This window comes from Equus caballus, chromosome 6 (genome assembly GCF_041296265.1).
Source record: "Equus caballus isolate H_3958 breed thoroughbred chromosome 6, TB-T2T, whole genome shotgun sequence".
Taxonomy (NCBI): Eukaryota; Metazoa; Chordata; class Mammalia; order Perissodactyla; family Equidae; genus Equus; species Equus caballus.
Genome location: NC_091689.1, coordinates 76,235,642 through 76,261,516, shown reverse-complemented (window position 1 = coordinate 76,261,516; position 25,875 = coordinate 76,235,642). Strand labels below are relative to the sequence as shown.

At 38.8% G+C, this 25,875-nt stretch overlaps 1 protein-coding gene across 6 annotated transcripts in view; it reads left to right on the top strand.

Annotated features, from left to right (window-relative positions):
* Positions 1 to 25,875, top strand: part of NELL2 (neural EGFL like 2) — a 362,368-nt gene that overhangs the window by 46,951 nt on the left and 289,542 nt on the right. For 4 of the 6 annotated variants that reach the window (XM_023643416.2, XM_070271280.1, XM_023643415.2 and 1 more), the window contains 2 exons: positions 7,012 to 7,097; positions 7,540 to 7,668. In XM_023643416.2, the coding sequence (XP_023499184.1) occupies positions 7,043 to 7,097; positions 7,540 to 7,668 (184 nt within the window). In that variant the 5' untranslated portion in view covers positions 7,012 to 7,042. Of the gene's footprint in view, positions 1 to 6,024; positions 6,311 to 6,440; positions 6,625 to 7,011; positions 7,098 to 7,539; positions 7,669 to 25,875 lie in introns of those variants that run through there. The other 2 variants (XM_070271282.1, XM_001914761.6) reach the window with 2 other exon arrangements.

Below are 25,875 nucleotides of genomic sequence, written 5' to 3'. Positions count from 1 at the left end.
ATGGATGTCCAGTTGTTCAAGCATCATTGTTAAAACATTATTGTTTATCCATTGAAATATCTAGATGCCTTTTTAAAGGATCAATTAAGCATATATGTGTGGGTCTATTCCTATATTGTATTCTATTATTTATATGTCTATCCTCATCCCAATACCTAACTGTCCTAGTTACTATAGCTTTCTAGTATAGTCTTGAAGTCAGTGCGAATCCTCCAATTTTGCTCTTTTCAATTTTTTTTTTGCCTTTTTGATTTTCTTTGCTTTTCCATATAAATTTTATAGTCAGCTTATCAATTGTTATCAAATACCCTATTGGGCTTTTGATTGGAATTGTCTTGAATTTGTAGATCAATATGTGTGTAACTTATGCCTTAATAATATTAAATCTTCTTATCAATGAGCATGGTAAATCTTTACACCCATTTAGGTCTTCTTTAATTTCACTCAGCAATGTTCTTTAGTTTTCAGTATAAAATCCTGTCTGTATTTTTAGTTAGATTTCTCCATAAGTATTTTATATTTTTTAATGCTGTTATGGATGGTATTGTTTATTTATGTTTTCAATTATTCCTTGCTGGAATATAGAAATACAACTGATTTCTGTATGTTGACCTTGTTTTCTGTAACATTTCTAAACTTACTTACTAGTCCTAGTAGCTTTTTCATAGATACTTTGGGAATTTTTAAATGTAGATGACAAAATCGTCTAGGGAAAAATTATTTCTTCCTTTCCAATCGGAATGGCTTTTATTTATTTTTCTTGGCTCATTGCATTGATTAGAAACTCCAGTGCAATGTTGCCTTGTTAGTGTAGAATTTTTTTCAGTGTTCTTTATTAGATTGAAGAAGTTCTCTTCTATTTTTACTTTGCAGTGAATTATTTATTTTATCATTGCTAGTGTTGAATTTTGTCAAATGCTTTTCTTGCATCAACTATCATCACGTGATTTATCTTCTTTAGATTGTAAATGTAGTGGACTACATTGATTGATTTGAAAATATCAAACCAAGCTTGCATTCTTGGCATGAACCCCACTTCATTGTAGTTTATTATTCTTTTTATATATTGTTGTATTTGATTCGCTAATATTTTGTTGATGATTTTGCATGTATGTTAAAAAAGATATATTTTGTGTTTATGTTCTAGTTTTCTTTGTAGTTTTGTATTGTCTTTGTCTGGTTTTGGTATGAGTAATGCTAGTTGCATAAAAAGAGTTGGGAAATGTTCCCACCTTTTCTATTTTCTGGAAGATTTGTGTATAGTTGATGTTATTATTTCTTTAAACGTTTAGTGGAATTTGGCATTGTAACTACCTGGGACTGAAGATTACGAAAGAGAGACGTGGGAAGTTTCTAAATACACTTGTGGGTTTATCTATTCCTTCAGTTCTGTCACTATTTCCCTAGGGTAACTTTTTCATGTATTTTAAAGTTTTGCTATTAGGTGCATGTGCATGTAGGATTGTCATGTCTTCTTTGTGAATTGAGCCTTGTATTATTACATGATGTACCTCTTTATCCCTGGTAATTTTATTTGTTCTAAAGTTTACTTTTTCTGATATTAATATATCTACTCAAACATTCTTTTGATTAATGTTTGCATAGTATATCTTTTCTTAATTCTTTTACCTTCCACTTACTACATTATATTTGAAATGAATTTCTACACACACTGAAACCCCATTAGACAATTTAAAAGTGTTTTCTTTCAATTATATAGCTGGAAGAATGGCTCCCCAAAGACGTCCACACCCTAATTCCCAGAACCTGTGAATATGTTACCTTACATTAAAGAAACTTTGCACATGTGATTACGATTAGGGGCCTTCAGATGGTGAAATTATCCTAGATTATCCAAGTGGCCCCAATATCATCATATAAGTCCTTATAAGCACAGGACCTTTCCAAACTGTAGTCCGAGAACCAGAGAGAATGCACTGTGAGAAGGACTTAGTCTGCTCTTGCTGACTTTGAAGACAGAAGAAAGGGGCAATGAACTAAGGTTGAAAAAGGCATGGAAATGGATTCTCACCTAGACCCTTCAGAAGGGAATGCAGCCTCGTCAACATTTTGAGCTTAGCCTGATGAGACCAGTGTCAGATTTATGACCTACAGAACTGTAAATAAACTTAAATAAACTGTGTTATTTTAAGCCACTAAGTTTGTGGTAATTTGTTATAGTAGTAATAGAAAACCAATACAACCATCAAACATATTTTACAAAACTCAAGAGAAGAAAATCTGTTATGTTTACTCAGATATTTACCATTTCTGTCATTATTCCTTCATTTCTGATATGCTGGTTGTCTTTCTGTTATCATTTCCCTTCTGTTTGAAGAACTTCCTTTAGCAATTCTTTTAGAGCAAGCCTGCTGGCAACCAATTCTTTTAGATTTTATTCATATGAGAATGTTTTTCCTTCATCTTTATTCTTGAAGGATATTTTCACCAGATGTAGAATTCTGGGATGACAGAATTCTTTGAACACCTTAAAAAGTGTTGTTCCCTTCCTTTTGGCCTCCATGATTTCTGGTAAGTCTGCATTCATTGCAAAGTGTGGCTTCACTATAAGTAACACGTCATTTTTCTCTAGTTGCTTCCAGGAATTTTTTCTTTGTGGTAGTTTTCCTTTTTCTGTTGTTTTCAGCAGTTTGATTATGATTTGGCTGGTCATGGATTTCTTTGAGTTTATCCTCTTTGGGATTCACTGAGCTCCTTGAATCTGTAAGTTTATGTCTCTTGCCAAATTGAAAAAGTCTTAGGCCATTATTTCTTGAAATACGTTTTTTGGCACTGAACTTTTTCTCCTCTCCTGGGATTCTGATGACATTAAGGTTCTTTTGCTTTTGTCCCATAGGGTCCTGCTGATATAATTATTTAAAATAAACAAAACAAAAAACTTCTCTCTGTTGTTCAGATTGAATAATTTCAATTGATCTATCTTCAAGCCCACTGACTCTTTCCTCTGTCATCTCCATTCTGCTACTGAGCCCATTCTAATGAGGTTTTTTTTGAGGAAGCTTAGCCCTGAGCTAACATCTGCTGCCAATCCTCCTCTTTTTGCTGAGGGAGACTGGCCCTGAGCTAACATCCGTGCCCATCTTCTTCCACTTTATCTGTGGAACACCTACCACAGCATGGCTTGCCAAGTGGTGCCATGTCTACACCTGGGATCCAAACCGGTGAACCCTGGGCCACCAAAGTGGAACGTGTGAACTTAACTGCTGTGCCACTGGGCTGGCCCTAAAATGAGTTTTTAAATTTCAGTTATTATGTTTTCCAGTTCTAAAACTTCCACTTGGTTTTTTGTATATGTTCTATTTATTTGCTGCCGCTTTCTGTCTTTTCATTTGTTTCAAGAGTGTTTGCCCTTATTTTTTGGAGTATTTTTATAATATCTTCTTTAATGTCTTTTCCGGATAATTCCAATGTCTGTGTCCTCTTGGCATTGGTGTCTGTTGATTTTAGTTTTCTCATGTAAGTTGATGTTTCCCTGGCTTTTCAAATGCCAAATAATTTCAGATTATAACCTGAACATTTTAATGTTATATTCTGAGACTCTGAATTTTGTTAAGTACTATGGAGAATGACAATTATTTTTTTAAGCAGAAAATTGACCCTGTTGGATTTAGATTGCAAGTTTTGATTAGCTTCTTTTGGTGTGATTTCAAAGACTTTGTAGTGTATTCAGATTTATGCCATGTGTGTACCACCTAGAAGTGGTCTGTGACTTGGATGGTGGACTGTTTCTTAGAGTAGTCACTGTCAGTATGGTGGTACCTTAAACTTTGGTCTTCCTTCTCAATTTGCTTGCTACTATTTAATTTTCAGAGGCTTTAGATACTCCATGCATTCTGTGCAGGTTTAATAGCATTCAGTGGGAATGAGAGGATGATGTGTGCTTACTCCATTTTACCCAGAATTAGAATCTCATGTCATTATTTAATTTTTGAAAGCTTTTCACTCTTATTTGTTTAAATATTTCCTATAACACTGTCTATTTCCATTCTCTCTAGTCTCTTATTCGGTATCTCCAAAGTAGTTGCATGTTTGGATCTTTTAATTCTAACATTCATGTTTTGTTCATGTTGTACATCTTTTTTTTTAATCATTCTTGCCATATTCTCAATAATATTCTCAGATCTCATTTTTTGTTCCCAGAGTGTTTGTTCTCTAATTTTCAGCTCTATTTTATTGCTGCTTTTTATAGCAATGGGTTTTCAACATTGTCTTTAAATGTGCTTTTATTTACAGAAGTTCTGTTTGGTTTGCTTTGAAATCTGCCTGATCTTTTGTTACACAATTCTGTTTTTTCATTATTTTTTTCTATTCCTTAAAAAAACCCCACTCTGATTATTTAAACATTTAAACATACTTATTTTATACTTTTAATCAAATTTTTCTGATATTCTGATTTCATGAGATACTACTTCTCTTTTTCTGTGTCTCGTGTCTTTCACATATTTTATTTCATTGCAATTGATTATTATTATTTTATTGAGATTTTATCCTCATCAGAAATTTTCTTCTTATGTGTCAGAAGTTGTGGAAGGTCCTTTAAGAGAAGTTTTACATTTGCCTCTTCAGGAGATTCTGGGGATTTTATTCTAATTTTTGATTTTAGAATTCTGACACCTGTGTGGAATGTAATTTTGGACCATTTACCTGCAAGTGGCAAGGCTTGAGATTGGACATTTATTATAGATGATGTTGTTTCCTGCCTATGGTCATGTGCAGCTGGCAAGCATTTCTGTCACTGCTTAGGCCAACGTGCAAAATTTTTAAAGTTTATTTTCATGGATAGTATAATCCTTCAAAGTTCTTTGTTTTTATCAGAGGGAGAAGTAATAACTTCACATCTTCTGGTTTTGGCTATAATTCATTGCTTCCAGTTCTTGTGTGGATGTTAAAATCCTACCCTTTGTCTTACAGTCCCTGTTGAGTCTGAAACCCTGTGTCCCACCCTCTTGCAATTGTTGCATCAGTTACTCCTTTCTCTGCCAATCTCCAGCTACCTCTTCTTTCCCACTACCGTTCTGGGAATTTTCTTTCTTTTTTTGTTTAAAGCTCATCTGTGTATAAAAAAAGTTCTTGAACATTTTATTTAGCTTTGAGATGCGTTAATGGTAGAAGGGGATCCTCTCAGGGTGAGTAGAGTCTACTATTTTGACTGAATTTTTCCTTATGTGGTTAGTACTTATATTAGTTTTCTATGGATGCTGAAACAAATTACCACAAATTTAGTGGATTAAAACAACACAGATTTGCTATCTTACAGTTCTGTGGTTCGAAAGTCTAAAATGGATCTCACTGGGCTAAAATCAGGGGATTGGCAGGGTCGTGTTCCATTCTGGAGGATGTAGGGGAGAATTCTTTTTCTTGCCCCTTCACCTTCTCGAGGCTTCCTACATACCTTACCTCATAGCCTTTCTATATTTTTTCCATTTTCATGGGCATTTTAATCATTTTTGAAACTCCTACGTTTTCAATACGGGAGTAGAATGCTGTTATTCAAAAATTTCCTCAAAATTTTAGGACTATGTTGAAAAATATTATATGCCATTGACCTTGAATATACTTTTGTCTGCTGAGAATTAGATCTCAAATGACCTCACTGTTATGGACCTGGCATGTATGGTGAAGGGTGGATAGAGCCTGCCTAAGTATGGTCAACAATGAGGTGGCTCCTTTCACTCTTCTCTCTTGCCCAGGCTCCGTCTTCTTCTGCTTATTTTTCTCGCTTCTTCTCTCCGTCTATCTGTCTATCTGTCTGTCTGTCTGTCTGTCAGTCTGTCTGTCTGTCTATCTCTTCGCTTCGGCGTGGGCAGGCATGCTGGCTCTGCTGCCCTTGCCTCCGGCTGTGTGCTCGTCCTGGAGAACCAGAGCCCGGTTCTGGGCGTTGTGTTTGGCAGGGGGCGCGCGAGGTCCCGGAGCTGTCCAGCAGTTCTTGGCTAAGTTGTCCCCTGCTCTCTCGGAGCCAGAGAAGCTCGCCAGTGCCCCACCCCGGGCAGGGAACCTCTCTCCTAGGGCTCCCGGGGCTTCCCAGGCTCTCCACCAGGCTCTCTCTGTTTTGCCCAGCCCCACCTCGGGAGTTTAGCTTGCTTTGGCAGCCTTCCTCCGCATGTGTCCGAGAGGGAGTCCCCTCTCCACTCTCCGGGGCTGCTCCGGAGCCCAGTGCACAACCGTACGCGGGCTTCCCTCCTTTGCCTAAAGGGTGGGCGAGCGCATCTCCCCCTAGCCTCGCTGTCTCCGTCTGGGTAGTCCTTTCTCTCTCCGTCCGTCTTTCAAGACACGCGCCCGAAATCGAGGGGTGAGAGCAAAGACCGCGCATCAACTTAGCACCTTGAATTTAGATCTTTCGATCCCGAAAGGCGGTTGGCGTTGCCTGGGTCAGCGAGGGAGGGAGGGAGGAGGGCGGAGGCTGCAGCTGCTCCAGGGTTCGCTAGACGGGGCTTGGAGACCGAGGAGCCCGCGGAGAGAGACGCGGAGCGCCGGCCTCGCCCTCGGCGGTCCCTCCCTTCTCCTCCCCTCCCCGCCTCCGCGGGCCCGCCCCTCCCTCTCCGGAGGAGCTGTCTCTCCTCCGCGCGTCTCCGGCTCTCTCCATTGTCTCTGCGTTGACAACAGGTTCGGGCGGCGGGGAAACCGGGCGGGTGCCGCCCCAGCCCCGGCTTTCTTGGGGCCGCCTCCCTGCCTCTGGGTGTGCGTGCCTTCCGCTGCTTTTCTTCGCCTCCGGAGCAAATTCCCCTCGGAGCAGCCCCGGGCGAGCCCGAGCCCGACCCCTCCCTCCGGGCCCCCGCCCAGCCGGCGCCGCCGCCTCGGCTCTGCGTGTGGGAATGATGTGCGCATTGGAGGGTCTAAGTTCTTCACGTGCCTGGGGGGTCCTCCCTTTTTTTTCTTAGGCAACCAAATCCTACTAATCCTACTAATCAGTGAATCCGAGGCAGCGGCAAGAGAGACAAACGCTTTTTTCCCGCTTGATTCCAAGAACGTCTTCGATTTTTATTTTTAAAGAGGGAGACGATGGACTGAGCAGATCCACACCATGGAGTCTCGGGTCTTACTGAGAACATTCTGTTTGATCTTCGGTCTCGGAGCAGGTGAGTGGCCGCAGAGCTGGGGCGGGGAGGAAGGGATGGCCCCCACCTCGGGGCAGCCTGAGCTGGCTGGGGACGCCCGAAGTAGGTCTGGAGTGGGAAGCTTGGAGTAGGGGAAGGGTTTGGATTTGGATTTCGTCTGTGCTTGCCTAGTCTCGAGACGGCAGGGCGGGTCACACTTCTAGTCCAAGGTCTCAGGGCCTAGGGGGAACTTTGCAGCGAAAGGGGTTTAAAGTAGGGCAAGGAAATGGGACTGGGTGCTCCGCTATTTAAAGCTTGGCTGCTGATCTCAGGTAAGGCTCTTGGCGGCGGCGGAGGGAGTCGCCGCTGTAGTCACTTGGCAATATTGTCTCCAAGATGCGGTTCTTTGCTGCCCGGGAGGAAGAGGCTTGTATTTTGATGGAGCTTTTTCTTTCTTTCCTACCCTCTCCCCAACTCCCACCAGTTTGGGGGCTTGGTGTGGACCCCTCCCTACAGATTGACGTCTTAACAGAGTTAGAACTTGGGGAGTCCACGACCGGAGTGCGCCAGGTCCCCGGGCTGCATAATGGGACGAAAGCCTTTCTCTTTCAAGGTATGAAGAGCGTGCTGAGACCCCAGTGCGGTTTCAGTCCGGATAATCCCGAAGGAGTTGGCCTCGCCACTCCTCCTAACTTCTGTATTGCCTCATGGATGACAGTTTCCGAGCTGATACTGGTGGAGGGGTCAGCGTGAGACACCCAGACCTTCCATCTCTTTTTTAAGCGGCTTGGTTTTTCTCCCCGCTCGTCCCCTCCTCCTTCTTACTTTGTGCTCTTGCCAGTTCTAATGGATAGTCCCTTAATTACTGTACAGAAACTCCGATGGCAGATGGTTGATTTTAGAGTCTGGGGAACAATGAATTATAACACAAACGCCTCATTTGGGTGAAATTGATTTAGGTAGGAAATAGGATAGCTTAATCTTAGTTAAAACACTGCTCTCTGAAAGTTTCTAGTACAGTGGTGCCCAGTTAGGAGGAATTTCTTTATGTAGGTAGCTTTCTGGAAAAATTAATAGCTCTCAGCAGTTTTCTCTACGGTATATCACAACACAATATATTTGAGACAAGATTCCTCATGGAAAGATCATGATTCTTTCTTCTTCATCAATGACAAGAGAAAAGGAATAATATTCTCTTAAAATTATTTTGAAAATATTTCAAATAAATGTTAATTCAAAAGTATACCTTGTATTGCCATTAATTGTATTCTTAAGATTTAAAAACTTTTTTGAAGTCAGTGGACGTTGGTTATGCACAAATGTCTACATTTTAAATTATACTTAAATATATTGTCTAGTCAAGCAAATTCCAGTGCATCAAGCCTTCAGCTTTGATTTCCTAAAGCTTTTGGAGAAGGCTTGGTTTGTGGAAGATGCTGTGATATGAGCTTCTAAAAGGTAGCTGAACACATACAGAAAGACTAATTTCACATACGGTGAACTATAGATGAAGGCAAAAGAGAAATGGAGTTTGGTTTAACATATCTGCTGGACTGACTAAAGTGTCTCCTCCCCATCCCATTCAGATTTTTCTTGTGTGATTTTTGTGCCATGGCTTCAAAAGAAGTGCAACTCATAATTACTAAAGAGTTGGATATGCCAAATAGAGCCACTTCAGCAAATCTGCCACCAAGAAATAGGCATAAAATAAAACTTGAGTGTTTCTGTAATGGTGTTGTTGCCTGATATAGCCAGTATGTGTCACCATGGACAGTAACACGAAAGCTTACAGTGGGAAAAGGAGGAAATTGACATGTGTTGCATTTATTTAAAATAAGTTTACTGTTATGAGAAACTAAAATGTAATTTTCTAGTTATGGGGAACCCACTAAATGTTTTTACTGTGAAAAATATTTATAATAATATTTTATGTAGTTAAAGGTCTTTTTTGCTGGGTGGGGTGGGGGTGGGGCTAGGGTATTGAATCCTTTAAAAACAATGACCAGATCTAATGAAGGAAATAAGACTAGACGGTCAGAAGAATCACAGAGTGGAATAGAAGTGTCATTAGGGTTAGGCTTTTGTTTTTTTCTTTTTCTTTCTTTTTTTTTAATCTTTGATTTTCAATCCCTGTGAACTGGAAACAAAGTTATTTCAAGACTGCTAATGTGAATAACCGGAAAGCTTTCTGGAAGCTGAAGCTCCTACTAAACAAATGATGTCGAAGTGCACTTAAAATTTTCAAAGGTCTTTTAAATTATATTAGTGTTCTTCCTAGCTTCTTCTAAAGAGTGTCTGAGCATCACAGATAGAAACCTTCAGGACTGTGCATTTTATGTTCTGACGCTAACCCCTTAGACAATTTCTAGGAAGTAGTCTCAAGGGATCAATATCTTTTCCTGGTTAATTTTTTAAAGGAATGTTTAGTGTTCATTTTTATTTAAATTGCCAGTTCTTCAAGGTAGGCATCGTGTTACCAATACATGAGGCACATGAAATATGTTTTCTCTGAATTGTCCATTGTAAGTAGATATCAGTGCACATTGACGAATTGGTTGTTTTTGTTTCCTGGTTGGTACCAAGCACCCACATTTAGACAGAGTAAATGCCCAACCGATATAGTTTATGAGATTTGAAGATGTAAAATTTCATTTCCTGCCAAATTATGAACCTTATTTCATATAGCTAGTTAATCAGCAAAAGATTTACTGCCTGCTGTGTTCTCAGGAGGCATCTATTACTGATGTATTGATTTCTTTTATCCTAAGATTTAGATGCTGAAATTGACAATAGGTGGACCTTTGGGCCTGCATGATAGTTCCGCATTACTTTGGAAAGGTCTTTTCTTTGCTGTTAGAATGTGGAAACTATTGTTAAGAAGTCAGTTTTGACTCCCTCCCAGTGCCTCACTGGATTCAGTGGGTTTTAGAGAGACAAAAGCTTTCAGACTCTGAAGATTTTATGAATTCAATTTATAGTGAATTGAAGGTGCTGCTGATATTTTTGAGTGGTGTGTAAAATGTCCTAGCGGGGATGGTAACAAATTACCAAACCTGTGAAATGTTCTCAGATTTCATAGAAACCTATCAGATAAGTTATTTTGTACTATCAGATATGTTCTAAATAGATGGAAGAGATTTTGAACCATTATATTTCTCCTGCAGTCATATAACCATCTTCTTTTGTCTCTTAGCCTTAAGATAAAGAAATCTCAACACATAGTTTCCCACTGGTTTTTGCTCCTTTAATATTGCTTCTCCTTTTGCCTACTTCATTATTCTCTTTAGTGGTTTTTAAGATGCTTGCAATTTGTGCTTTTTGAAACTATGAATGATTTTTGTAAATTGTGCAATATTGATCTACTATTAATAATTATAATATTTTACTATATACGCAGAATAAAAAAATCGAAATATATTTCAAAGTCATACTGATTTTTATCATAACGGCAACCATAGCATCACTAAAATTGTTTTATTGTTGAAATTTTATTTATAGCTGCTTTGGAAATTGAGGTAAAAAAGTGCTATATTAGATCATCCCTTAATAAATGTGGCTTTTGATCTGTGCCAATTATAATAATTTTCAAAAGAAAAAAGTGTCCAGGCAACAGTTTGGAATCTATATCAAGATTTTCTAAGTATTTCTAGGTACAGTCTGACTCATAGCCACAAAAATACACTTACATCTTTAAAGAACACAGAATTGAATGCTGACGATAAAAAGACCTGTGAAAAGTGGTAAAGAGATCTGAAATCTGAAGGACTAGTGCAATTAGAAATAGAATTCTACTTACCTTGTTTAGAATCTAGGAAATATTTGTCAAGATAATGACATAATAATGTTCTTTCCTCTCTCTACATGAGAGACCAAGAATGAGAGTGTAGAGAAGCACAGTTCCAGGACTTTCGAGCAACGTTAGCATCATTTTCAGATCTTTGGTTTTAACAATTTGTCAGGCCAGGTTCCCAAAGTAGATAATTTCATCTATTGGTTTAATAAAATTTCTTCTGAAGTGTTCACAGATTTTATAATGTCATTAATCCCCACAAGAGAAGTAGATAAAATCAAAGCATTTTTTTTCTGAGTTGGTAATTTGAAAATAAGTTCAGTAATTATTTTTAAACAACTTTAAGGTTTTAAAGGAAAAAAAATGTTCCCAATTCTACTCTTATGCCAGTATTTGAAAACAGGAGTGAACTTGGCCATTTGGTGGTGGGCCATTGACTTTAGGCAAAGGTAACTGCGTTAGGGAAAGTGAGGTGGCACTGAGTACTTGTTTTCAGTATGATGGTCAGTGAGCATCCTTGGACTTAGGGACAATGGTCATTAGTGACCCACGGGTATAGAATAACACAGTGACTAAGAGTTGGGCTTAGTAACCGGATAGACCCAAGTGGAATTCCCTGAGTTGTGTTACTGTGGTGAAGTTACTTAATTTCTCTGAGCTTCAGTACCCTCAATTATAAAATTAATTGTTGTTCTGAGGATTAAAGGAGACATGTTCATTCCTTCAGATAAATTTTTGTTGTGCAATTACAGTTCTGCCAGGTGTTAGGCATATAACAAATGAATAAATTAGAACTTTACCTTCATAGTGCCTTAAAAATAGTCATTAAACAAACAATTACAGAGATAATTATTTGATCACCATTAAGATAAATGGTGTGAAGAAAAACTAAGGGTGTAACAGGAATCTGTATTCTAGTTGAGGGAGTCGTAGGATCAGGGAAAGTGGCTTTGAGGAAGAGTTGTTTAAACTAATAGCTGAAGAATAAATAAGGGTAGTCTGGAGGAGACGGGCTGCACGGCTTCAGAGGGGAAGGGTAACAAGACACAGGCAACAGCCTGAGCAAAGATCCTGAACCTGGGGCAAGCAAGGTGCATTTGAGACGATGGGAGAAATCCAGAGCAGTGGAGGCATAAGGATTGTGATAGGAAATGAAGCCAATGAACCACCAGGTTATGTGGTAGGCCATATAAATATAGAATAATTGAAAATTTGTCATTAGACAAAGATATATCGTGGTAGGCAGAATAATGGTCCATCAGAGATGTTCTTGTCCTAATCCTGGGAACCTGGGAATAGCTTATGTTACATGTCAAGTGGGAATTAAGGTTGCAGTTGGAATTAAGGTTACTAATCAGCTAGCTGACCTTAAGATAAGGAAACTATCATGGATTATCTGGGTAGGCCCCATGTAATCATAAGGTCTTTTAAATCTGAAGGAGGAAAGTAGAAGAGTGAGTGTCAGAGTAATGCAGTAAGAGAATGGCTAGACCTGCCATTGCTGGCTTTGAAGATACAAGTGGGCCACAAGCCAGGGAATATGGGCAGTCTCTAGAAGCCGAAAAAGGCAAGAAAATGGATTTTCCTTTAGAACCTTCAGGAGGAACACAGCCCTGATGACACCTTGATTTTAGTCCAGTGAGATTAACTTTAGACTTCTTCTTCTTTTTTTTTTTTGGTGAAGATTGTGGTTGAGCTAACATCTGTGCCAGTCTTCCTCTATTTTGAATGTGGGATGTCATTACAGCATGGCTTGATGAGCGGTGTGTAGGTCCAGGCCTGGGATCCAAACTCGTGAACCCTGGGCCACCAAAGTGGAGTGTGTGAACTTAACCAATATGCCACTGGGCTGGCCCCCATTTTGGACTTCTGACCTCCAGAACTATGAGATAATAAATTTGCATTGATTTAGCCATTAAGTTTGTGGTGATTTGTTATAGCAGCGTTAGGAAACTAATATATATGTTAAATATTAGTATTTGTTTGTTTTGTAACTGAATTAAACTTTTTTTTGAGCCCGCCTTTAACTACACATGAGAGAGTGTTTGTGGGTTGGTTGGAATCTTGACTTGTCAGTTAAAGTTATCTTAGTCATTTGGGGCTTGAAATAGTTTCTTACATGTAGAGTCAGCGTCTTCATACTAAATGCTGAGTCTTTAAGGGATCCTCCCCATCATTTAACTATGAGCTAATTCTGAGAACAAATGGTAACATCAAGTCTTGGGCTTTTTGATTGTGTTCCTTTTTCAAAAATATACCCTTCCTCCTCCAAGAGGTTAGTCCAGAGGTAGCGGGGGAAAAATTAGAAAGCATGAAATTTTGGAAGTAGAATGGATAGCACTTAGCTTGGTGTTTGGCACCCAGTGAGTGTGGTAGTTAAAATTATGGATGGGGGCAAACGTAACTAGAAGTCTCCTATTGAAGGTGCCAGGACTCTTTGTGGGATGCCAGCTGGGTTTGATTTGGGAGGAGCTGGAGCTGTGTTGACAGGCTCTGGCGATGGATGACTTTGAAAGTCATGGCTGAGGGGCACCCAGGGTAACAGCTGAAGTGAGGGCCTGTGCCTTTCTTTGACTTTATTCCATCTTTCACTCGCTCATTGTCCTCATTCTGGTCCCATATACTGTTCTTGAAGACACCTATCCTCTTTCCCATTCTTGATATATGTCTATAATCCAGTACCTGCTAACTGATAACTTAGGTATTAGACATTAAGGCCTTTTGGTGTGATATGTCTCCTGTTGATTTTACTTCAATTCAATTTAGCAAAGATTTATTGCACTGCTTCTATGTAGTCATGTGCTGCAGAACGACGTTTTGGTCAAAAATGGGTTGCATATAGGACGGTGGTCCCATAAGATTAATACCATGTAGCCTAGGTTTGTAGTAGGCTATACAATCTAGGTTTGTGTAAGTGCACTCTGTGACGTTCACATGATGATGAAATTGCCTAATGACGCATTTATCAGAACTTGTCCCTGTTATGTGATGCATGGCTGTATAAGGATGGGACACCCAGTGTAGCGGAGGAAGGAAGATGTCTATGTAAATTGTCACAGGAAGTGAAACAGGGACCAAAACTTCATTGTAAATAGTGAAAAAGAAAATTTGGAACTTTATCTTAAAGAATGAAGCTGGAAACTATGAAAATTATATGTCTTCGTCTATATATGACAAAAATGTTGGTAATCATTTAACTATGAGCTAATTATAGAGTAAAACTAAGTGTTGGGTTTTTTGTTTGTCTTTGCAACAATATCTGAGGACTCTTTGTTAACCCTTCAATGTGAAATCATTCTGTTTTGAGGTATCTATTATCATGTTGGTCAAATTTTTATTTTTACAATTTATCTACCTGTGTCAGATCATCATAAATTCATGCCTTTGTGTGTCATTTGACCACTTCCCTTACATCGTTTTTGCTGACTTCATGAAAATTTTCATCTTTTGCTGGGTTTCAGTTTAGAATTAACATTGAACAGATGGATGCCAATCTTACGGGGAAACTTGTTTTATAAGCAAACAGTTTTTAGTGGCTCTTTTTGTTATAGTGACTTTCACTTCACTGTATAAATTCGTATTCATTGAAACTCGGGTATTGCCCACTGTAATTAAAAAGAATTAGAGAGAGAGCTGATGGGAAGAAAAACGGAGTGTGACGCGTCCCTTTCCCATTTGGCCAGCTGCCAGGAACTGGGCGCTTGGACAAGTATTGTCTGAGTTGTTCTTGATGGCACCCTGCTGGCAGTCTTCGTCTGGGGAAAGGCTGGGAACCTAGGCAACCTATGTGTCTCTCCCTACAAAGGGAAGATTTAGAATGAGGGCAACAAACCGCTGCTCTGAAAGGTCACACTCTCCTGGTCTAGACAAAGAGAAGAAATGAGGGAGGTAATTCTAAGTTCATATTAATGTAGTAGCAGTTAGGAGCATAGACTCCAGAGCAAGACATCTTAGGCTCAAATCTTGGCCCCTTTGTTCACTAGCTGTGTGAACTTGTTCTTGTTACCTAACTTTTCTCTGCTTTAGTTGAGATAATAACAGTACTATTTCTTAGGGTTGATGTGTAGATTAAATGAATAGAACTGCCTAACATTTATTAAACATTCAAGACATGCTAAATATTATTTCTGTTCTGGAATTAGCTTAGCAGCAGGTCACGCTCCTTTAAATATTTTTAGGGGTTCCCAGGTAGAAATGCTGGGTTTTGTGGAGGAGCTAAGGTAAGGTGACTTTTCACGTGATGAGGGGAGGGCAGTGGGGGAGAAACTAGCCCTGAGGCATCTTCTGTTCTGTTTTTTCTGTTTCCATTTTATTGGGGAGAAGAGGAGATGCGGATTTGGGTAGAGATGGATGAGAATGAATGGCCAATTCAGAGAGGAAGGAGTGTAACCTGCCCTTGTCCCACTGTTCCAGAAGTGGGAGGAGCATAGAGAAAACTGACAAAAGATTCACAGTGCTCCTCTGTAGTCACTCCAACACGTTACTTTTCAAACATATTAAAAGTTTAGCTTAGGCTTTGAGTTATATGTTGCGGGGAGAACTGTTAGATGTCCTGAGAAACAAACACCACAATAGTTTTCCTTGGCTCTGTCTGGGTAATCTTGAATTCCTTGGCAAGGTACCAGTTAGGTCTTTTGATGGGAGCTGGCGGAGGGAGGATAAGGTTTCAGGGAACCTTGAGTGATGGTTTAAGGGCTGGTGGAATGTTGATAGAACTCTTGGGATGGTCCTGCGGACCCTTAGTGAATTGGAGTCACTTTCCTTGCATTTCCCGCTGCTTGTTTGGCTTGTTCTCTTGAATATCTTGCTGGCATTATTGTTTATTTCTGTAGTCTGATGTCCCTCTGCCAATTTTGATTCCAGTAGCACCTGTGACTCTGTTCTTTAAGTGATTTACTGTCTTGTCTCCCTATTGAGACTGTAAGTTCCGATCTAGGGGAAAGATCGTGCCATAAATTTCTCCTGGCCATTAGCAACTCTGCGTCAGTTCCCTTCTCTGGGTTGTTCTTCCTGGTTCTTTTTCCTGCTGACCTTTTACATATCATTCAGGACCCAGCCAAGCTGTCCGTTTGGCTACGGTCCTTCCTTTGGTGGAATTATTGTTGCTTCCTCTGTGCTGTCTTAGCATCCTCTGTTAAAACAATCGCCTCACTGTATTGGAGTTAGTTTTTTGAATTAAGAATCTGGCCACTTTTCTTTTCCTTACTGCCACCCCCCATGGGGTCCAAGCCACCACCATTTTTCACCTGGATTATCTCATAGCCTCCTAAGTGGTCTTCCTTGCTCCCCTGCAAGAGTGTATTCGCAGCACAGTATGATACAACAAGTATGCTCAACGTAATTGCCAGGGTGATCCTTTTAAAACGTAATACATATCATGTTCCTGCTTTGCCCCAAACATTCAATGGTTCCCTATTTCATTCAAAAGAAAAGATAAAGTTCTTATTAGGCCTTACAAGGACCTACATGAGCTCTCCCACCCCTACCCCATTACTTTTCTGGCCTAATCTGCTCCTCCCTCCCTTGCTCACTTTGCTTTAACTCCGCTGGTCTGGTTCCTCAAACAGGCCAGGTACTCTCCTGCCTCAGAGCCTTTGCACTGGCTGTTTGCTCTGCCTGAAAAGCTCCTCCCCCCGGTATCTGCATGTTTTCTCCCTTACTTCCTTCACATGTTTTCTCAAATATCAATTTTTTAATGAGGCCTACTCTGACCACTGAGTAAAATTTCAACTTGTCTTCCACCCCACAAGTATTCTTGGTGGCCCTTATTCTGATCTATTAGTTTCTATCACATTTATCACATAACATGCTATACAGTTCACTTGTTTATCTTTTGAATTGTTTATTATCTGTCTCCCCTGCTGGAAAGTAAGCGCCACAGGGGCAGGAATTTTTGAATGTTTTATTCACTGATCTCAAACTCAAGCGTCTAGCCTATAGTAAGAACTCCATAAATATTTGTTACGCAAATATCCTGGTCTTGCTGACTAAACTGTGATGCCATTGAGGCTTGGGACTCTGCCTAGTTCCTTCTTGTAGCCTCCTGGACTGTTACGGTGGCACACATAATGTGCTCAGTAAACCACTGGTGAGTAAATATTTGTGGCATTGAATTGAGTCCGTCTTCATGGCAAATCTGATTTCTTTTGGTGACATTATGATGTTTATATTTGTGTAACTTTAAAGAAGGCAGAAGAGCACTTCTCTAAATCAAAACAACTATCTACTTCTCTAGTCGTAAGAAAAGATAAGAGGGTTGAGAGGCATGGAAAAAAGGTAGTTTTGCTGAACTTAGTGCTGAATTCTTCTGAGGGCTCTTCTCCATCCCAGGATGAAGTGTGCCGCAGAGGAAGTTGCCACGTGTTGAAGGACCTGGACATCCTGAACGCTTCTTGACAACGAGAATGTAGAAGTGTAGTTTGAAGTATTGTGAATTCAGCAGTTAGCAGAGACACTTATATTCGTATGAAAGTACTGAGAAACATTTCAAAGGCAAATAAGGATTAATTTGGATTATCTATGCTGTGGTACTTCTCCACTATTGCAAATAAATCAAACAAACTGGAGTGCATCCAGAGGACGGCGACCAGGGAGTTGAAAGGCTTGGAAACCATGTCAGATGAGGAATGGTTGAAAGAACTTGGAATTTTTAGCCTGGAAAATAAAAGACAGTGGAGATGTGACCATGTGTTTTAGATGTTGAAAGGACAGTCGTGTATAGTAGGACTTAGATTTACCTTGTGTTGTTTTAGAGAAGTGATTCTCAAATGCCAGCCTCACGATCGCTGGTTTCTTGACTGCCCTGCTAAAAAGACTCCCCGGCCCTCCAAAACTAACTAAATCCAAGTGTCGGGGGCTGAATCCTAGTAATCTATATTTTGAAAAAATTTCCTGTTGTTCTGATATTCAGCCAAGTTTGTGAACCATTGTCTAGAGCTGAGTGTCCAATATAGTAGCTACTGGCCAGGTGTGGCTATTGAGTACTTGAAATGAGCCTCGTGCAAATTGAGGTGCGATGTAATTATAAAAATATATACAGAGTTCTGAAGACTGTATCAAAAAAGAATGTAAAATCTGAAGATTTTTATTTTGGTTATATGTTGAAATAATATTTTGGATATATTTGCTCAAATATATATGTTATCAAAATCAAAGCCACATATGTGGCTAATAGAAACAAAATTACTTATGTGACTCACTTTTGTGGCTCTCATATATTTCCTGGACAGCACTGTTATACAGGGCAAAACTAGGATCTGTAAAGAAAGTTGGGAAGAGGCAAATTTTGAGTCATTGTAGAAAAACATTTTCAATAGATAAGGTTTCCAAAAGTTAAGTGGCTTAATTTAAGGAATATCCATCCTTGTGTCTGTCCGTCCATCCATCCTCAATCCATCCATCCATCCATCCATCCATCCAGTAAACATGCTTCTAATAATATTCAAATAGAGATTAAACAACTGTATTTCTGGGAAAATGTTTCAATGGGGTGGGGATGGGGATTAGACTAAATGATTTCCAAGGTCACTTTAGTTGCAACTGGAAGTAAGTACTCTCTTTTCCCTTTTAATTAATTTTTTAAATTCTAATGTCTGATGTCCAGCACCTTTTTCATCTATCTGACAACCCTTAACACTATTTTAAAAATAGGGTTCTCTTTTGAAAAGATCTTGGATTATTCTAGTACTCTGAAGTTTGCTATTGAGAGATATCCTGTCATTTACTACTGTGCCATGCATTGTGTATCTGTTTTATAACTATTCATTCTTAATGGTAGCGATCCACTTTATTTCTTCCATACACTGGTGTTTTAGTGTTTAATCTGTTTTACTTGTCTGTTTAAGTGGAGGATCCCCAAGGCAAGCACTGTGTCTAATTCTGTGTTCTTACAGTATAACACATTGTACTGATGCACCATTAAGTGTCCCAGAAAAAGTGCCAGATAGATTAAGTATTTCAGGGTGGAACATAACCTATATTTTTAGAACTTATTTAAATTTCCAACAGTAATTGGTGGCTGAACATCCTCTCTATGGACTCTGTGTGTTGACATAAACTTGTAGCTGGGCAGAGTTCTTCCTGGAGACTGATGGTTTGTTAAAAGGAAAACAAAAAAGGCATTTACATGGTTGCTCTGTGCTACCAATGAGATACCGGGCTCCTGGTAACTGGATGTTGAACCTGGATGTTTCCTGAGAGCCTGTCAACTTTGTTTGGGGGAGGACGTGTTGCTCACTGATATGCTTTGGTGTAGTCTTACTATATTTCCTCAAATTGCTAATTATACTATAAATATAGATTTATTTAAAGTGTATGAGTACTCCAGAGAGGCAACTTATTTTATGATACTATCAGTCATATGTTTGTTCTTCCTTCTGAGACTGATTTTCAAAAGTTATGTTGAAATGTAAGTATTAGTGTTATTGCTTTTGTTAATACTTTCTATCCCCTGATGTTCAGAGTGAATTTATATAGAATACTTAATAGATAATTTAATGCAAGCATCTTAGAAAAGCACTGTGACTCTAGGCTTTATATTTTTGCCTTTCAAATGAAAAAATGGAGGAATTTTTCCCTGTAGAAGAAAAAACATCATACTCCAAATAAAGGGGAGAAATGCTCTAAAATGTTTCAAAGGAGGGATTGTTGAATCCAAATTTGAGTCCAAAGAATACAAACTTGGGCTTGTCTGGGGTTTTAGTACACTTACTATTTCATTATTATTCTGAAAGAAAACTCACAGAAATGGCTTTTCCAAATTCTTTTAACTTAAAATTCAAAAGTCAGAAATTGGAACTCATTTTAATTGGACTTTTAATATTTGTAACTCAAATTTGGGTTGCCTTTACCATATCCCTTAACAAATCTTTCTGAAGTTTATCATTAATTTCTATGATAAAGGATGATACTGAAGTGACAGGACATTGTTTTAAGTTATACTTTTTACAAGACTATTATTTTATGGGTTAAAATTAAGAACTATTTGAAGTTGAAATGAACTGGATATAAGAACTTGAGTTGGAATGTGAAGCTGCATTGTGGGAATTTGAAAGAAATGAGACCTGCAAAAGGAAAGAGAAGAACACAGATTGGATGTGTATTTATTGCCACTCACCTGGAAGACACTAAGACACTGACGGGGAGGTCAATTTTTTAAAAGTTGCTACAAAAATTTCATTATCCTTATCCTGGATGCCTCTTGACCACAAAGCATCTCCTAGTACATTTTCTTCCCTGTGCTGCTGTGGGTCCAATTTTTAATAATTGGGTTGCATTTCCAGTGCAAATAGTGTAATTTAAATTATTCTTTGATAGCATACTTCCAAATTAGAATGTTTCAGAGACAAATGGAAAAACATGAGTGTTCACTCTGTGAATCATTGACAAGGCAGGAAACTGTTGAGTGAGGAGAACCCACCTATTTATTTGGTGATTACTTGCTGTTTTGGTCAGCAAATTAGTAAAGTCAGAGGGCAAAGTTGGGAAAAGGCCAGTTAGGCTGTGAAACTTGCAGGCTCAGTCTTATTTCTAAAACTTTCGGGACTGATGCTAATTACACAGGCATCAGGCAAGAAAAAGCTGAATTTTAAGTAAACAGCATCCTAGCTGCCTCATGAAGAAATTAGAGGGAGTGTTGAAACGGAAGCCATCTGTGTGTAACAAAGCTTTTCTCTCATGGGGAAAACACAGAATCGAGGGGCAAATACAGAACTAGCTCATTTTAGACTTTCTGAAGTTATTATATAACCATGCAACAAATATGTACTACTGGGAGATATTGGAGGACGCCTTTTCTTTCCACACTATTGTAAGAGAAGAAGTAGATAAGGAAAATCAAACATTAAAGTTTTCTTTAACAGTGTATGTTGAGATATGACTCCACAGAAGGAAATTTTCAAATCGTTATTGAGATACAGAATTTTAGGTAGAAGCCTGTCCATTCAAAGAAAGAGTAAACCAAGTGCTCTGCTGGTATTGATGTCCGTTAGGCAGTGAACACATTTATATTTTAGTGGATTCAATGGAGAAAACTCATTGTAAAATAAATCTATAAAAATATGAGAGAGGACAATGGGAAGTATGAAATGTTCTTTCTAAGTTCTTGCTGCAGAGAACCTTGTTTTTAATTAGAGAAAGTAGGATGAAATGTACTTACAAACAAAAGATCAAATGTTTTTTGAAGGGCTAAATCTGTCCTGTGGCATTCTAGGTATTGAGGAAGAACAAGACACGGCATAAGATGGTGCAAAACAGATTCAGCTGCCAGTGTGTGATGCATGAAAAGACCTGGGTACTGCTGGCTCTGGAGCTGGGTCTCGCTGGCGCAGATTGCTGCCAACATTTGAAACTGAAATAGGCCATTTTGCACATGGCGCATCATCCCTCTGTAGGAGGAATGGGTTTTATAATAAATGTTAGTCAGCCACTATTCCCTTCTCCAGATAGGCCTGTTAAGCTTTTTTGCATTTTGATTTTGAAAGCACTCTCATCTTTGGAGCTATAGTTTAATTCTATCTGTAGCTATAGCTGTAAATGAACAAATTACCGGTAAAAAGTGAAAATGACAGCAAAGTCATAAGCAGGATGCTAAAAAAGATTGAAACACGATAATACTTGACTTCATCTATATCATTCTGTTTGGTATTACCAGGTACTAAGAGTGGTTGGTTATCTGTTTTTTTGTATGTGCACATCTTGTTATTGACATGCACTCTATAAGCAAAGAATCCAAATTTGGACTTGTCTGAAGTTTTAGCCCATTTAATGTTTTACTATTATTCTGAAAGAAAATGCATAGAAATGACTTTACCAAATCCCTTACCAAATTCTTCCTGAAGTTTGCCGTTAATATTTATTTATGAATGTGAATTCTTTAGTCCTCTTGATTTCTGATGGTGGGTGGTGATGGGTGAGTGAGTTTGGAAGACTAACCGAATCAGATATTGTTTACTGTTTCCAGGACAGTAGTGTGATGACCAGATGGATCCAGATATTTCTATTATAAACAATAGCTGTTGAGGGTTCTTTTGTTGATTCTTTGTACAAAGAAGGAAGTGTTGATGAATTACTTGATTAATGCAAAATGGATAGTGTGGAACCTAACAAGAGAAATTTCAACTAAATTGGAGTTGGGAAGGCCTGTAGGGGGAGCTCTCCTGCCCTACCATACATCATCAATTACCCTTGCATTTCTGCAAAGTACAACTACTTTGCTGCTGAAGGAAGATTTCTCTCCCCACCCAGCAACAGCCCAGCCAATGAGAAACCCTGCAGCTCAGCCAATGAGAAGCCATTGTTGCCCTGAAATGTTACTTTCCCCTAATGGAGTTTCATTTACAACTGTCCCTCCCTACTCTCCCTTTTTCTCTATAAAGCAAGCTTCCCTCCTGTGTTCTCTGAATTTGCCTATGGTTATATCTGCTATAGCATGCAGAACTCGAATTGCAGTTCTTTTGGCTATTCCCGAATAAACTTGTTCTGAGGGTAAAATAACTGTGGAATTTGCTTTTTAAGTTAATAACATTCTAGCTTAAGTTCATTCATAGTTATATAAGTATGTACACACAATATAGATATTTTAAGTATACTGTAGCTAGGATAATTAGACTCCTACATCCTCCTGCTAACCCCAAGAGCCAAATCATATTTGGCTGTTTCATCTAATTCCTTCATCTGGATCACCATTTTCCTCCTAAATTGCACTTTATCCTTTCTGATCTCTTTGGCTGTTTTCTTTCAGTGACATCTATGTTATTGTCATTGTTGCCAAAGGTTTATAGAGCCCCTGTGGGAATAGGCTCCATTTAGTGGTGTTGCCAGGGCTTTGTTGCAAGTCTCTATCATTTTCAAATTATTTATTCATTTTATTACTGTTTATCCTGTATTTCAAGTTGGTAAATTTTGCAATGACTCTGAGAAACTTTAGTTGCATAAACTTACTTTATTCAATGAGCCATACTCAATTGTTTTAGTAGGTATTTTCAATGTTAACTTTTTATAAAAAAGACTTATTGTGTATTGATACCTTCTTTGATAAGTGGAGCCTCACTCTCTAATTAAATGTAATCTTTGAAATTAAATTATAACAAATAATCTTTAATAACGATTTATTAACAAAACCGTTAATATATTCTGGTTTTATAAGAAATCAAAATATTTTTCAAAAGACTCTCTTGATACCATTTAAAAAAAAATTATCAAGAAGTGCTTGGAAGAGATATCTTTGTCACTCCATCTCTTACACTTTTCCACTTACACAGAGATTTCCACTTATACAGAGACTTCTCTTTCTACTTAATTCACTTTCATGTTGTTGGAATTATTTGTAAGTCTGCATTACTTTTATAATCATGAAAAAGTAATAATTAAAGAAATCTTTTTCAGGACTACTAAGTAGTTCTTTCTCTCAAAATTATCATTATTCTCTATGTAACTATGTCCACTTACTTTTCATTTAGATATATTTTCATTGAGACATAATTAAGTGCAGTTGAATGTACAAATCTTAAGTGCATAGTTTGATAAGTTTTGATAACTGTATGCACTTGTGTAACCACTACCCAAAACAAGATATAGAACATTACCAATTCCCCAGAAAGTTCCCTGTGCCCCTTGGCAGTCTGTTGTCTGTCCTATCCCCCACAACTCCTCTTTCTCATGTGATAAATTTAGTTTGCCTATATTTGGATTTTATATAAATGGAACCATGCAGTATGTATTCTTTTGTGTCTGGCTTCTTTCACTTCACATAACGTTTTTGATATTTATCAATGTTGTGCGAATCAGTAGTGCATTCCTTTTTATAGGTTGGTATTATTCCATTGTATGACTATTCCACAATTTGATCATCCATTTTCCTGTTGATAAACATCTAGGTTGTTTCTAGTTTTTGGCTATGTGAGTAAGGCTTTCATAAATATTCTTGTACAAGTCACTTTGGAAATAGGCTTTTTTCTTTTCCTCCTGGGTAAATACCTAGCAGAGAAATTATTGGGTAGATATATATTTAACTTTTTAAGAAACTGCCAAACAGCTCCCCAAAGTAGATGTAGCATTTCGTACCATTCTGTAACCATACAGAAATGCTCTGCCCACCATTTGTTTTTTGCAGTCTTTTTAATTTTAGCCATTTTTGTGGGTGTGAAGGGACATCTCATTTTGGATTTAATTTGCTTTTTCCTGATATCTCATGATATACTACTCACTGACCGCCATATATTTTCTTTTTTTGAATTATCTATTCAGTTGTTCTGTCCATTTAAAAATGGGTTGTTCGTCTTTTTTTTTTTAGCTGAGGAAGATTAGCCACGAGCTAACATCTGTGCCAGTCTTCCTCTACTTTGTGTGTGGGTTGCTGCCACAGCATGGCTGATGAGCAGTGTAGGTCTGTGCCTGGGATCTGAATCTGAGAACCTGGGCCACCGAAGCAGAACATGCTGAACTTAACCACTATGCCTTCGGGCCAGCCCCAGTTTTTCATCTTTTTATTGTTGGTTCTCATAGGATTTCTTCATAAATTATAGATCAAGCATATGTCAGATATATGCTTTGTGAATATTTTCTTCCAGTTTATGGCTTCTCTATTCATTTTCTTAATGGAGTCCTTTGATTAACAGGGATATTTAATTTATCGTTCTTCTTCTTTTATGGCTTGTGCATTTGGTGTCCTGTCCAAGAAATCTTACATCCATCTAATTTTAAAAACGTCTTAATTTGTGAGTTCCTTTTTCCCAACATGTAAATGCAGCAAAAAGAAATAGACCTAATCATCTTAAAATTTTAAAGCAGCCTGTCACAAAATCATTATTTACATGGGCCAGGCAAGTAACATAAATGAGTTCGCTGAACCAAGTATGAGATTATAAGGAGTAGTGAGATCAATGGAAAATTGAGACTTCACTTAAAGCTATTCAAATTCAAATTTACATGTCTGGAGATGGATGGACCAGTGGGAGGCTGTGACCTCGGACCTAGCACCACCCATCAAGTTGTGCTGAGGCAGCGCCCCATATAGCAGAACTAGAAGGACCTACAACTAGAATATGCAACTATGTACTGGGGGGCTTCAGAAGAAGAAGAAAAAAGGAAGATTGGCAACAGATGTTAGCTCTGATTCCAATCTTAAAAAAAAAAAAAAGAACTGTTGAAATAAATTCTTATTAAATGGTTTTTGTGCAGTGACAACTGCTTAAAGCATGAGCTCTTTTCAGGTGTGAAGAGTGAAGTCTATTGATAAAAAAAAAAAAGCCCAGTTTCTCAGATAGTCTGCCCCTTCTGCTTTTTTCTACAGTGGTGATGGTTCATGAGGAGAGGGGGATGGCTTTGGCAACCTCATACCTAAAGGAAAGACCTGAGATCTTTGGGAGGCATAACTTCTGGTTCTTCTGTCTGCAGTGTGTGTGTGTGTGAATGTCTTTGTCCATCTCTCAGCTGCTCTCTGGAGGGATGTCCCCTGCCCACTTGTTGCTAACTGTTCTGCTGTCAACTGTGGCTCAAATCTTTGGCTGCTGTCACTTGTACACTGGCTTTTCTGTTAGCCCAATCAGAACTTAGTGGTATCACTTGGTCGACTGTCTTATCTTGGTCCTCCTTGTGCTATAGAGCATCCTGAGGTCTGGCTCTAACTCCCATTTGACTCTCGTGTGGGTGGCTGGCCCCTCTGCGTTGCTCTCTGTAAAGCCACCTCACTGCTTCTCTGGTACGCTCTGTGGCAAGGTCCCCAACCAGACCTTGGGGAATGTGAATCTCAGGACATCCCTCGTCCTTAGCCTGCTAAGCTTCTGAGTTACTTCAATATAGCCATGCCCGGAGTTGATGCACTGCAGCCCCCAAAGCCGTCAGCTTCCCAAGTTCAAAGGAGCGTGGACAGGAGGCCTCCTCTGCCCTCTTTGATGCCCTCGCTTATTTAATGCAACTCCCTCTCTCTAGGCCAAAGCCCCAAGAGAGGAAAATCTTTCCTTTTAGCTCCTCCTTTTTTTGTTTTCTTCACAGCCCTTTCCAGTCTTGTGAGGAGAGTGTTTTAATTCTAAT